The following is a 15,581-nucleotide window of genomic DNA, read 5'->3' as shown; positions in this document are numbered from 1 at the left end:
GTAGGTATGGGCATACTCTTGTATAACCTGAGGTTTTTTTTTTTTTTACTTGACAGCTTAAAGTAATGAATGTCTGCCATGACATTAAAGTTTCTTCTGTAGCACAATCTTAAGTGTGTTTTGTTTGTTTTTTTGATTGTAGGGCAGTATGTGGTTTTCTTTCTGGGCCTGTGGCTCTTTGATGGGCTGTGTCTGATGCGCTTGGCCCTGTATCCCCAGGGCAAGGCACAAAAAGATGCTCTATACATATATTTTTCTCTCTTTTTTCTCTTTTGGTAACAGCTTTATTGAGATGTAATTCATATATACTATACATTTTAAACACCTATTTGTAGTGTACAATTCAGCGGTTTTTAAATATATTCAGAGTTGCGTGATGATTACCACAATTTTAGGACATTGTCATCACCCCAAGAAGAAACCCTGTGCCCATTAGCAGTCACTCTGCATTTCACCACAAATACTTCTGCTCTAGGCAATTACCAGGCTACTTTCTGTCTCTATGTGGATTTTTTCATTCTGGACATTTCCTAGAAATGGAATCATATAATATGTGATCTTTTGTTGCTGGCTGCTTTTACTTAGCATAATGTTAAAGGTTCATCCATATTGTATCATGAATCAGTACTTTATTCATTTTTATGGCCGAATAATATTCCAGTATATGGATATACTACATCTAGTTTATTCACTGACCAGTTAATAGACACTAAGTCATTTCTACTTTTTGGCTATCATAAATATGCCTCTATTAATATTTATATGCAAGTTTTTGGGTAGACATATGTTTTCATTTCTCTTTGATTTCTGAGTTAAATGATAACTCGATGTCTAACTTTTAAGGAACTGACAGACTCTCTTCCAAAGTGGCTGTACCCATTTATAAATATATCTTGAATGAAAGAATTCTGTCATGCTGAAAATGCTTTTTATTCAACAAATACTCATTTAGAATATGTGGAAAAAGACAAATAGCAAAGGAATTAAAAATTTAAAATAGAATAAATAATAAAAATGTAGAAAAAAGCAAAGAAAACAAAACAAATATTCATTGAGTACCTCTGTGTGAAGCATTGTTTTAGGTGCTAGGAATACATCTGTGGACAGAACGAAAGACTCCTGCACATATGGGGCTCAAATTCTAGTAGAGGAGATAGACAATAAACATTATAAGTAAGTACACTATGCGGTATGTTAGAAGGCAATACGTGCTATGGAAAAAGTATAACAGGGTAAAGGGGACTGGGATTGTTGTAGTTTCAAATAGGGTAGTAATGGCAGGCCTCACTGAGGTTAGGAGCTGAGCAGATTTTAAGGAGTTTAACTGCGTTGATATGTAAGTGGGGAGCATTGCAGGCAGAAGGAATAGCTTATGCAAAGGCTCTCAGGTAGGAGAGTGACTGACCCGCTCAGTGGACAAGGAGGATCATTGGAGTAGAGACATGACACGATCTGACTTAAAAAGCTCTGTCTGGCAGCTTTGTGGACAAGGGACTGTAGGGGCAGTGGTGGAAAAAGGAGTCTGGTGGGATGAACCTGGAAGAGAGTTCTTGGCTCCACTTTCTCCATCATATCTATGGCCTTGTTTGGCTGCTCTGTGATTTCGGAGTGCTCTTCAAGAATTATGGCTTGATTCCTCACTAGGAGCAGGTGGCTCCCCTCCTTTCCTTCCACTGTTGCTGAGCACCTGTTTGCCAGGTGCATTATTCCTAATGGGGGCCAGGCCTGATCTTACCCTGTTGGAGCTGATATTCCAGGAGAGATACCTGGCAGTAAACAGGGAAATAGGTGATGCAGGGAAAAGTACAGGAGGAGAACCTCCCCCATGGTATAGGGATGGATAGTGAAGGGTCTGGGAGTGGATATGGAGGTGACATTAGAGCAAGGACCTGAATAAAGAAAGGTGTGACCCTGTAGAGGTGTGGGTGCAGAACAGAGGGAACCCATGCTGCATGAGTTGAAGGATCACCCGGAAGGTATGTATTATGTGGCATTACATCCTCAGTGGAGAGTGCGGAGAACAGAGCTATCAGCACAGTCTGTTACAGACATGCCCTAGAAGGGTGTAGTCAGGCATGAAGCAGCAGCTTTGGGCTGGCTGGTACCCTGACTCATGATATATGCTCCCTGTTCTTTTAGGTGTGGCCCACAGAGCTTTTGAAAATGATGTTGATGCCTTGTGTAATCTCCGGGATTTCTTCAACTACCTGCCCCTGAGCAATCAGGACTCAGCTCCTGTCCGTGAGTGCCATGATCCCAGGTGGGTTGTAGGCCAGTATGCCTTCTCTCATTTTGCAGTGTAGCTTGCCTTTCTCTGCCCTGACAGGACCTTCAGGCTCTGCCCTGTTGGGCAGGTTGCAGCAGATTGTGGTAGAGTGGCTCCTAGGTGTGGGGATGATGTCATGTTTGGCTGAAGAGTGGCCCAAAACATTTTTAAAGAAAAATTTTTTGATTTCTAAGAAACTCTTAAGTTAGCTAGAATTGGAGATGGAATTTTTTTTGGTCTGGCCTAGTCCCCATGAAGAGGTCTCTCATTTCCTTTCCTTCCCCTCACCCACAAAAGAGCGAGCCATGATTCTTCCTATGGTGACTATACCTGCCTTTTTTCTTCCTAAAGTGACTGGTTCCTGGGCTCTACTTAGTTGTCCTTTTGAAATAAATAAATGTAAAATGATGCAAACAGCATGCCCTTTAGGAGACATGTTTATGCATACTGCTTGTAGCCAGAGGCTGGGACAGTCCTGGGGAAGGGTGTGTTGCTGGCCATCTGGTGAAGACCTTTCCTCTTGCTGTTGGAGTCTATACACATATATGTGTATATACACGTATATATGTATGTGTGTATATACACGTATATGTGTGTGTATGCACGTATATGTGTATGTGTGTATATACACGTGTGTATGTGTGTATATATGTATGTATGTATATATATACACACACACACACATCTATATATGTATGTATGGCAAGTTTCCCACTCCCTTCCCACAAAAGGTAACTGGCTCTTCCTATGTTGACTATACCTGCCTTTTTTCTGCCTAAAGTGACCGTCTGGTTCCTGAGCTCGACACAATTGTCCCTTTGGAATCAACCAAAGCCTACAACATGGTGGACATCATACACTCTGTAAGTGCCACATCTGCTTGTCTTGCCTGTCCTAGTCAGCCACTTTCATGGGTATTGTGCTTCGGCCTAGTGAGGAAGCACTGAACCACTTGGCCTTCCTGTCAGACAACACAGGTCGGGAATGGGGTGGGCACAGGACCAGTGGCCACTGAGTAGTGTGTTCTGGAAAGACCTAGTGGCTATAGATACCCTAGTGGCACATATGGACTTCAGGGCTGGAGATAGGAGTAGTAAGGGCCAGCAGAGCTCAGGAGTCTTTAGAAGGCCCTCTGAGGAGCATAAATTAGGGGCCATGTCCACAGAGTCTACAGTGAGGCCAGAGTGATCACTGTTAAGTATCTTTGGGGCCCTCTGCTCAGAGGGGGTTTTGTTTTTGTAGAGAAGAGAGTACACAGGGCATCCTAGAAGGTTGGAGTGTGTGCGTGGAGATCTGTGGGAGACAGGAGCAATTTGTACCTTTTTTTGGTACAGCGATTCCTGGGTCATTAAGTAAAGGGGACAGTGTTGGGCAAACTGAGGGCATCTGTAGATGGCCATTGCCTTCCTTATGGGTACACTGTGCTCTCAGTAGTCCTTGCATAATAACATGATGGCTCTCTGGTAACTCTAGAAATCAGATGCTCCCTCTTCCCTAGGGTTTGCTTTTTTCTGTTATTGTTTTTGTCTTTTTTATTCTTGTAGGCTCTTCCTGTACCAAGGATTAGCCTGAGGTGTAACCTTAAGGTCTGCCTTAGGTCTTTTCTGAGCCTTTGCAGGGGCATGTGCAATCATTCTAATTTTCCCTGTATATGCAGTTGTTTTTGAGTGTCCTAGTTGTTAATGTCTGGCTCCCAAAAGTAGAAAAAGAGAAAAAAAATGAAGACGGTAAAAAGGTGTCAGCCCTTTAAATTCCTTGCAAGTCACTTCAGCCCAAAGCAGGAGAGCCTCGCAACAACGTGGGGAATTGTAGCAACAGTGACCACCCATCTCTTTGCACCTCTATGATCAGAAGCAGCAGTCAGCAAGCACAGATTCTCAATATTTGGAGGACAGGGTGCTTTTTTGCCCACCCCAGCTCCTGCAAGCTGTGTGCAAACTGCTCCAGGAACCCTTGCGAAACTATGTGTCATGGAGCTGGGGTGGGGGATGGGTAGCTGCTACTGTGCTAAGAGCTGAAATTAACTGCAATTTTCAGTCCAGTCCTTCCCCTGGAAGTTGCAATCCTTCAACAGACGCCAGAGTCGAAATAGTTCCATCAGACAGATTCTGCCAGGCAATCGTTGCCTAGGTGGGGAGACAAATTCCTGATGCTTCCTACTCTGCCATCTTCTAACTTTTTCTTAAGGTATATATGATAGCTCTTGATTCTCATTATAAAGTTTTATATCCTGCTACCTATTATATACTCTTGTTTGTAATTTTTTTCTGTCATTAGGGTTTTTAAAATGTGGTTGTATACTGTCTATGTATAAATAAGAGTTCTGCTGGGTGCAGGAGCTCATGCCTGTAATCCCAATGCTTTGGGAGGCCAAGGCAGGAGGATCCTTTCATGCCACGAGCTCAGAACCAGCCTGGGCAACATAATGAGTCACCACCTCTACAAAAAGTAAAAAAATTTGCTGGGTGAGGTGGCCGTTGCCTTTAGTCCTGTTTACTTGGGAGGCTGAGATGGGAGGATTGCTTGAGCCCAGGTGTTTGAGGCTATTCTGGGTTATGATTATGTCACCGCACTCCATCCTGGGTGATGGAACAACACTCCATCTCCAAAAATAAGTAAGTAAATAAAGTTTTATCTTTCCAGTTATTTTACGTGTCATTTCTTTCCTTGTTTTGCATTGGCTACAACTTCCTATATGTCAAATGTAATGGGGAATCATAGTTGTAATTCTGGGCATCTTTGTATTATTTCTAAGTTTAGCAAGACTGCTGTCAGTGTTTCCTGATTTGTATCTTTTTTTCATGTTGAAGCTACTACTGGTTTCTGTTTTAAATATTTTTGTTGTTTATTTTGTCCTTAAAGTTCCGAATGAGTGTTGAATATTGTTGAATGCACTTTCAGTGTTTTTGGAGATGATCATGTGATTTTCTTCCTTAGATCTATTTATAAACCTATCCTCGTAGATTTCCTAATACTAAACTATTCCTTCATTCCTGAAGTTGTATATTCTGTTTGCTAATGTTTTGAGTTTTTGCATTAATATTATGTGATCCTAGTGCGTATTTTTTTAGGTATTTTAAAATCAGGTTTTGGTATTGATGTTGTATTTGCTTTACTTATTTATTAAAAAAAAAAATTTTTTTTTTTGAGACAGAGTTTTGCTCTTGTCACCCAAGCTGGAATGCAGTGACGTAATCTTGACTCACTGCAACCCCTGTCTACTGGGTTCAACAGAGTCTCATGCGTCAGCCTCCCAAGTAGCTGGGATTACAGGCGAGCACTACTATATCCGGCTAATTTTTGTACTTTTAGTAGAGACAGGGATTCACCACATTGGCCAGGCTGGTCTTGAACTCCTGACCTCAGGTGATCCACCTTCCTTGGCCCCGCAAAGTGCTGGGATTACAGGTGTGAGCCACCATGCCTGACCTGTATTTGCTTTATGTATTAGTGTTCTAGGGCTGCCATAAGAAAATACCATAAACTGCATAGCTTAAATAACAGAAACTTATTTTCTGTCAGTTCTGGAGGCTAGCAGTCCAAGATCATGGTATTGGCAGGGTTGGCTTAATTCTGAGGTCTCTGTCTCCTTGGCTTCTAGACTACCCTCTTGCTGTGTCCTCACAAAGTCTTTGCTCTCTGTGCATGCAGAAAGAGAGAGATCTCTGGTGTCTCTTCCTCTTTTTTTTTTTTCCCTCAGAGACAGGGTCTTGCTTTGTTACCCAGGCTGGAGTGCAACGGTGTGACCTTGACTCACTGCAGCCTTGACCTCTGGTGCTCAAGTGATCCTCCCACCTCAGCCTCCTTAGTAGCTGGGACTATAGCTGCATGCCACCACATCTGGCTAATTTTTAAATTTTTTGTAGAGATGGCATCTTACTATGTTGCCCAGGCTGGCGTTTCCATTCATTCATTCATTTATTTATTTATTTTGAGGCGGAGTCTCGCTCTGTCGCCCAGGCTGGAGTGCAGTGGCGTGATCTCAACTGCAAACTCCACCTCCTGGGTGCACGCAATTCTCCCACCTCAGCCTCCCACGTAGCTGGGACTACAGGCGCCCACCACCACACCTGGCTAATTTTTTGTATTTTTAGTAGAGATGGAGTTTCACCATGTTAGCCAGGATGGTCTCAATCTCCTGATCTGCCTGCCTCGGACTCCCAAAGTATTGGGATTACACCCATGAGCCACCGTGCCCGGCTGGCTTTTCAAATTCTTTTTTCTTTTTTTTTTTTTGAGATGGAGTCTCACTCTGTCACCAGACTGGAGTGCAGTGGCGCGATCTCAGCTCACTGCAACCTCCGCCTCCCGGATTCAAGTGATTCTCCTGCCTCAGCCTCTTGAATAGCTGGGATTAAAGGCGCCCGCCACCACGCTTAGCTAATTTTTGTATTTTTAGTAGAGACAGGGTTTCACCATGTTGGCCAGGATGGTCCTGATCTCCTGACCTCATGATCCACCTGTCTCGGTCTCCCAAAGTGCTGGGATTACAGGCATGAGCCACCGTGCCGGCCCAGCTTTTCCAATTCTTAAAAAAATTCAAGTCCTATCAGATTAGGGTCCCCCTCTTATGACCCCATTTAATTTTAATTACCTCTGGAAAGTCTCTCTCCAAATTTGCTGTTTTTTTTTTTTTTCTCTCTTTGAGACAATCTCACTCTGTTGCCCAGGCTGGTGTGCAGTGGTGAGATCTCGGCTCATTGCAACTTCCGCCTTCCAGGTTCGGGCGATTCTTCTGCCTCAGCCTCCTAAGTAGCTGGGATTACAGGCATGTGCCACCATGCCTGGCTAATTTTTGTATTTTAGAGATGGAGTTTCGCCATGTTGGCCAGGCTGGTCTCGAATTTCTGGCTTCAAGTGATCCGCCCGCCTCGGCCTCCCAAAGTACTGACATTAGAGGTGTAGGTCACTGCACCTGGCCCATATATTTACTTTTAACTCAAAAAGTATTGTATTATTACACCTTTTACTTTGCTTTTTAAAAAAAACAACTTCTGGCCAGGTGTGGTGGCTCATGCCTATAATCCCAGCACTTTGGGAGGCTGAGGCTGAGGCTGGTGGATCACTTGAGGTCAGGAGTTTGAGACCAGCTTGGCCAACATGGTGAAAACCCGTCTCTACTAAAAATACAAAAATTAGCCAGGTGTGTTGGCACGTCCCTGTAATCAGCTACTCGAGAGACTGAGGCAGGAGAATCACTTGAACTGGGGAGGCACAGGTTGCAATGAGCTGAGATCGCACCATTGCATTCCAGTCTGGGTGACAAGAGAGAAACTCTGTCTCTTAAAAAAAAAAAAAAAAAAAAAAAGAGACAAAAGAAAAAAAATGGAATATGCTAGGAACAAGAGCAGTGACTTTAGAGAGAAGGTACTTAAGAGTACACACACAAATCAATATGGTAGTCAAGGGAAGGCATTACTTCTGGGGAAGAAGAGTACAAAGGAAAGAGAGAGGTACCTTTGGAAATAGTGAAGGAAAATGAAGCAAGGGGGGTAAATTTGTGTATCTGCAAGACATACAAAATCCAAAAAACTGAAGGACACTATGCCTTTCCCCACCACCCTCCCTAAAATTAGTCACCCGTGAACTAAACTGCACTTTGCTATGCTGACAGAAGAGGGTGCTCTTGAACTAGGATTTTTGTTCATTTGTTCATCTGCCAACTTTGGAGAATGCGGGTACAAATAGTTTTCATTTATATAAAGCTACAATAAGAAAACAAAAAGTGAAAATGAAACATTTCAGTTGATAGAACTCCCTTCACTATAAAAGTCAATCATGAAGCAGCTGACCATGCTTCAGTCTGAGTGCAATAGCCCCTGATAAGCATTTGAAGTTGTAAAAATAGAAAATTCAGAAACTAATGACAAAATGGAGGGATAATAGTAAGAAGTGAAGTTAAAGCTGATTGAATTAAGAAAATGGGCAGGGGAGACAAAATCACATCAGAAATGATATCAAAATTTCAAGGTGCTCAAATGAGAATGTATTTGAATGAAAATTTAATAAGAAACATTGAAGAACAATAGATAAATAGCCTAAAGAACGAATGAAATAATATAAAAAAGTAAAAGTAGATTTTGCGTTCTCACCACAAAAAAGCGAGGTGGTGAATATGTTAACTAGCTTGATTTAGTCATCCCACAGTGTATACATATATGAAAACATGTACATTGTACATATATGCAATTATAAAATTTTAAAATACAAATTCCTTTAAAATTATTGGTTATACTGTCACATCTGGGATTAATTTTTTTAAATTACTAGTTAAATGTATCAGAAAAAAGTGACTACAATGAAAGGCAAAGAAGACTGAACATACATATAATTGGAGTGTCTGAAGAAGAAAAACCAGTAGAACAGACTTAATATTTAAAACTGTAATCCAAGAAAATATTCCAGAAATAAAATAAGATTCAGAGTTATATAATGAAAGAGCACACTGAGCATGTGGGAAAATTGACCCAGAATGGTCAAACTAGAGAAAATACTGATTAACCGTTGGATTTTTAAAATAAGGAGAAATCCTCAGGACCTTTGGGCAGAAATAAAATGATTTTACATGGGCAAGAGAATAAAATGGCATCCAACTTCTCCAAAGCAACATAGAAAAGCAAGGAAACAACAGAAAAGCACTTTCAGGAGGCTGAAGGAAAGAATCTGTGACTAAGGATTTTATGTTTAGCAAAGCACACCTTCATGTATTAAGACTACAGAAAACCAGTTTTAAACACCCAAGAACTGAGGGAAGTTTGCATTAATGAGGCTTTCTTGAGAAATCTACTAGAGAATGAGCTTCATCCAATCAAGAGGCAGCTGGAGAGATTTCAACAGAAGGATTGGTAGTGATTATCTAATATACTTAATTATAATTCTAAGACTAAAACAGAAGTGGGGATGAGGGTAGAGAACAATGTATAAGAGTTATATGTTTAGTTTCAGAAAAAAACGCAACTGAAAAATGGGAGGAGAAGACAGGGAAAGAATATAGCAGAATCAGCTCACTGATTACTGTTAGCTAACAGATATCATTAAAAACAAACTAGTTAATGAAAGATTAAGGAAATGAACTAAAGGCATCAAAAGGCATAATTACAAGGGTAACTACTAGGCTAAAAAATATAAACATTCTTTAAACTTCTCACATAAACAGTATATATCATTGTGGGTAATGATAAAGGGGAAAAATATAAAAGACAAACAGTAAATACAGAATACATAGTATTTATAAAAAATAAGATGACAGGCCAGGCACAGTGGTTCATGCCTGTAATCCCAGTACTTTGGGAGGCTGAGGCGGGTAGATCACCTGAGGTCGGGAGTCGAGACCAGCCTGACTAACATGGAGAAACCCCATCTCTACTGAAAATACAAAATTAGCCAAGTGTGGTGGCGCATGCCTGTAATCCCAGCAACCTGGAAGGCTGAGGCAGGAGAATTGCTTGAACCCAGGAGGCAGAGGTTGTGGTGAGCCGAGATTGTGCCGTTGCACTCCAGCCTCGGCAACAAGAGTGAAACTCTGTCTCAAAATAATAATAATATGGCAGTAAAAAAGTAAATGTCATACCAATAAATATGGATGGGTATAATTCACTTGTTAAAAAAGTCTAATTTATTATGGACCAACTACATTCAGTATATAAATGTGATTCAGAAAGGCTAAAAACAGGGAATGGGCAGAAATATACTGGGAGAATGGAAACAATAACATAGCAGTATTTGTGACAGTAATAATGAACAGTAAAGTTTAGGTATTAACCATGATAAGGACTTTTTTTGTGTGTGTGTGATATGAAGTCTCACTCTGTAACCCAGGCTGGAGTGCTGTGCTACAATCTCGGCTCACTGCAACCTCCACTTCCCAGGTTCAAGTGATTCTCCTGCCTCAGCCTCCCAGGAAGGACATTTTCAACTGCTAAAAGCCATAGGTCACAATGATAATGTAAAGCAAATCAAATATCTTTGCCACAAATAACCACCATCTTTATAAAGCTGAAACTATAGGAGATTGAACAGACTTAGGTAGAAATACTAGGAGATGTATACACATCTTTGTTAGTACAAGACAGGTCAAATGGACAAAAATAACAATTTAGGAGACCTAAATAACATAATAGATAGATCTTAGGCATCTATTTTGGACTGTACACCCTGGTCATGAACAATAAATCTTATTCTAAAGTACACATGGAATATTCACAAAAGTTGATCATATGTATTAGGTCAGAAAGAAAACATCATTAAATCCCATAGAGCAAAAAATACTGTGAAACAACATTGCTTAAAATTAGAAACTTACAACAGCTGGAACAAAAGCAGCCTCCAGCCAGGAAATAGATCTTCTAGTAAACAATTCTTGGATGAAAGGGGAAAATAGAAACCAAATGGTAGAATTCTAAAAAGAAAAAAAGACAAAACACTGTGTCAAAACCTACAGAATATGTTTAAAACAATGAACAGATGAAAATTTATTTCCTGAAACAGTAAAAATGGGAGAAGGAAAATAAACAGGCCAGGCACAGTGGCTCACACATGTAACCCCAGCACTTTGGGAGGCCGAGGCGGGTAGATTGCTTGACCTCAGGAGTTAGAGACCAGCCTGGGGAACATGGTGAAACCCCATCTCTACTAAAATACAAACAATTAGCTGGGCATGGTGGTGTGTGTCTGTAATCCCAGGTACTCAGGAGGCTGAGACAGGAGAATCGCTTGAACCTGGGAGGCAGAGGTTGCAGTGAGCTGAGATCATGCCACTGCACTCCAGCCTGGGCAACAGAGCAAGACTCCATCTAAAAAAAACAAAAAACAAAAAAAAACACCAGATTCCCAACTGGAAAAGCCAGGGAAAAATCCCTATAAAATATTTCAGAATAAATCCAAGAAATAATAAGGATAAGTGCAGAAATGTATGATGGAAATAGAAGAATAGTTGCAGTTAGTAAACACTGGCTAACTTCAAAAGAGACAGTAAAAGCAGAAGTATGAAGTGAAAAAGGGAATAACCATTGGAAAAGAAGAAACTTAAGAATCATTAAGAGGCCAGGTGTGGTGGCTCATGCCTATAATCCAAGCCCTTTGGGAGGCTGAGGTGGGAGGATTGCTTGAAGCCATGAGTTGAAGATCAACCTGGGCAACATAGTGAGACCCTGTCTCTACAAAAATTTTTTAAGTTAACTGGCACCTATAGTGCCAGCTACTTGAGAGGCTTCGGTGTAGGGGAATTGCTGGAACACAGGAGTTCAAGGCTGTAGTGAGCTGTGATTGCACCATCATACTCTAGCCTGGGCAACATAGTGAGACCCTGTTTCAGAAAAAAAAAAAAATTCTAAGAGACAAAGATAAATTGGAAAATTTGGAAAACACAGTTTAACAGAAATTGATCCCATCAGAGGTAGGAAGCTTAAATGAACCACTAAATTCCGTGGAAGGAATTACTTCACCAAAAAGCACCAGGAACTGGATCCAGTGGCTCATGCCTATAATCCCAACATTTTGGGATGCTAAAATGGGAGGATTGTTTGAGCCCAGGAGTTTGAGACTAGCCTGGGCAACATGATGAAATTCTGTCGCTACAAAAAATAAATTAGGGCCAGGCAAGGTGGCTCACACCTGTAATCCCAGCACTTTGGGAGGCTGAGATGGGCTGTTCACCTGAGGTCAGGAGTTCGAGACCAGCCTGACCAACATAGAGAAACCCCGTCTTTACTAAAAATAGAAAATTAGCCAGGTGTGGTGGCACATGCCTGTAATCCCAGCTACTCGGGAGGCTGAGGCAGGAAAACTGCTTGACCCTGGGAGGTAGAGGTTGCGGTGAGCCAAGATAGCTCCATTGCACTCCAGCCTGGGCAACAAGAGCGAAACTCCATCTCAAAAAAAAAAAAAAACCAAAAAAAACCAGGCATGGTGGTATGCACCTGTAGTCCCAGCTACTGGGGAGGCCGAGGTGGGTGGGTCGCTTGAGCCCAGGAAGTTGAGGGAGCAGTTAACCATATTTGTTCCACGGCAGTCTACCCTGGGTGACAGAGCAAGACTCTGTCTCAAACAAACACCAGGCCCAAATAGTTTCATGTGGAATTTCTGAGACCTTTAAAGGCCAAATAGTCCTCGTGCCACATAAATTCTTCCAAAGCATAGACAGTAAACAAAACACACAAGAACCTTCCACAATTTTTTAAAGAAGTATGATATCAATACCTGAACCTGATAAAGGTAGTACTTAAGATTTCAGTTTCATATTGCTTATCTCTTTAAAATTACATCTGTGGCCTAGTGGGATTTATTCTGGGAATGCAAGATTGGTTCTAGGAAGCCCAGTAATATACTGTATTAACACACATAGGGAAGAAAAATCACAATTATTTATATAGACACTGAAGAAGACCTTTAAGAAAGATCAATACCTATTCTTGATAGACTTCAGAAAATAGGAATTGATTAATACTTAATGTGATAAAATTTGATATAGACCTTTTCGAAAGCCAGCATCTCACCTAATAAAGACTAGCTTCTGCTAGGATTAGGAACAAGTATAGGATGGCCATTATTTCCATTATTATTTAACATTGTTCTGGAAATATTAACCAATGCAGTTAGCCAAGAAGAGGACCAATTAGAGACAAAAGCCTTAGAAAAGATGTCACGTGGTAACATAGGTGATATGGTATTATAGTATTCAATAAAACTCTAGAGAATGCATTATTATACTGAAACAATAATTGAGGAAGAGGATACAAAATTAACATACAGAAATCTTCATATACACAAGCAGTAACCAATTATGGTAGAGTAAAAGCCTCTTTTACATAGCAACAAGAAGATAAAATAGTAATAATTTTAACAGGAAATGTACAGAAGCTGTTGTAGGGCAAATTTATTTTTTTAGACAGGGTTTCACTCTGTCACCCAGGATGGAGTGCTGTGGCCGAGTCACAACTCACTGCAGCTTCAACTTCCTAGTTAAGCAATCTCACATTGCCAGGACTACAGGCATGCATCACCACACCCACCTGATTTAGTACCTTTTTTTTTTTTTGGTAAGAAGAAGTTGTGCTATGTTGCCCAGGCTGGTTTTGAACTCTTGGGCTCAAGCGATCCTTCCGCCTTGGCCTTCCAAAGTGCTGGGATTTTAGGTGTGAGCCCCCAAGCCCAGCCCAGGGTGATCTTAAAAACACTTCTGAAAATCAAAAGTAGGCCAGGCATGGTGGCTCACACCTGTAATCCCAGCACTTTAAGAAGCTGAGGAGGGAAGATCCCTTGAGCCCAGGAGTTTGAGACCGTCTTAGACAACATAGTGAGACCTTGTCTGTACAAAACAAAACATAAAAGTAGACTTGAACAAATGGAAAGACATTCCTTGTTCCTGGGATTAATGTTATGAAAAAGTTGGTGGTTCTTAAGTTGTTTTATAAACTTAAGACAATCCCAATAAACAGTTTTTAAAAAATAGAACTAGATAAGTTTATACAAAAGTGCACATGGAAAAATAGAAGTGCAAGAATACCTAAGAATATACCGCAAAAGAAAATCTGTAAGTTGGGACGAGCCATGTTTTATATTATAGCATCCTATAGTTAAAACTGTGGTACAGGCACATAAATAGACCAGTGGAATAGAATAAAATAGCCAGAAATAGACTCAAGTACATACAGAATTTTAGTACAGTTACGCGTTGCTTAACAACGGGGATATGTTCTGAGAAATGCATCATTAGGCAGTTTCTTTGTGCGACCATCATAGAGTGGTCCATCACAAACCTAGATGGTATAGCCTATTACACACCTAGAATCTGTGGTATAGTCTATTGCTCTTAGGCTGCAAACCTGTACAGCATGTTACTGTACCAGACACTGTATACAGTTGTAACACAATGGTAAGTATGTATCTAAACATAGGGTACAGTAAGAATAGGGTAGTACAATAGGACCACCTTCCTATAGGCAGTCCGTCATTGACCAAAACCTCATTGTGCAGTGCCCAACTGTATATGATAATGATATTTTATCAAATCTCAGGCAAAAATTAGCTTTTAATAAATGGTGCTGGGGCAACTGACTAGCCATTTAGGAAAACATAAAATTAGATTCATACTTTACACCATGTACAAAAATAAACTACAAATGGGTCAGAGAACTAAATATAACCTGTGAATCCATACAAGCACTAAAAGAAAACACAGATGAATTCCTCTGAAACCTTAGGGGAAGGTTTAGAAATGCTTTTGAACTGTAACTCAAAAACTAGTTTCAGTGAAAGATAGACAAAGCTGACTGTAAAAATTTTAAAACCCCACTCTTCATAACAAAAAACTATAAACAAAATCAAAAGACAACCAATATGCTAGAAGAAACTCTTTGCAACATGTATCCCAGAGTATGAATATTCTTAATAAGGAGCTCTTCCACTGAAGGATTAACGACCAAAATTGATAGAAAAGTGGGCAAAAAAGCCACGAATAGATAGCTCACAAAAAAGATATAAAATGGACCTTAAACATGTCAAAAGATGTTCAACTTTATAGTGCTAGAAATACAAATTCAAATTACACTGAGTATTTTCTCATATGTCAGATTGGCTAAAAATAAAAACCCTGAAAACACTTTCCACTGGAAAGTCAGTGGAGAAGCGGGCACTCTTGCACATTGCTGGTAGGGGACTCTGGTATTATCCAGGACTAAATTAGCATTTGCCCTTTGACCCAGCAATCCCATTCCTAGCAATTTACCCTGAAGATACACTTCCCACCATACAAAATTATAGATGTGCGAAGTTATTACCATTACATTGTCATTTGTAATTGTGAGATACTCTAAATAACCTAAATGTAAAATTTAAAATAATGTAAGCCACATGTAGATTGGTTGAATAAACTTTGGTACATCACGCAGTACAGTACTATGCAGAAGTGAAAAAGAATGAAGATCTCTATGAATTGATAGGAAGTGATTCCCAGCCGGGCGCGGTGGCTCACGCCTGTAATCCCAGCACTTCGGGAGGTGGAGGCGGGTGGATCATGAGGTCAGGAGATCCAGACCATCCTGGCTAACACGGTGAAACCCCGTCTCTACTAAAAATACAAAAATTTAGCCAGGTGTGGTGACGGGCGCCTGTAGTCCCAGCTACTCAGGAGGCTGAGGCAGGAGAATGGCGTGAACCCAGGAGGCGGAGCTTGTAGTGAGCCAAGATCGCGCCACTGCACTCCAGCATGGGCGACAGAGCCAGACTGCGTCTCAAAAAAAAAAAAAAAAAGGAAGTGATTCCCAGGACATATTAAGTGAAAAAATTCAAAGTGCAAGAGTGTCTATACTGTTACTTT

The 15,581-nt window shown here is 40.7% G+C and overlaps 1 protein-coding gene across 2 annotated transcripts in view; it reads left to right on the top strand.

Moving 5' to 3' along the window:
• Positions 1-15,581, top strand: part of PCCB (propionyl-CoA carboxylase subunit beta) — a 91,065-nt gene that overhangs the window by 55,550 nt on the left and 19,934 nt on the right. For both annotated transcript variants that reach the window (XM_031663745.1, XM_003895074.4), the window contains 2 exons: positions 2,140-2,260; positions 3,048-3,129. In XM_031663745.1, coding sequence (XP_031519605.1) covers positions 2,140-2,260; positions 3,048-3,129 — 203 coding nt within the window. The remainder of the gene's footprint in view (positions 1-2,139; positions 2,261-3,047; positions 3,130-15,581) is intronic.

This window comes from Papio anubis, chromosome 2, assembly GCF_008728515.1.
Source record: "Papio anubis isolate 15944 chromosome 2, Panubis1.0, whole genome shotgun sequence".
Lineage (NCBI taxonomy): Eukaryota > Metazoa > Chordata > Mammalia > Primates > Cercopithecidae > Papio > Papio anubis.
The sequence above is the reverse complement of the archived record's forward strand: the minus strand, read 5'-3'. Positions and strand labels throughout refer to the sequence as shown.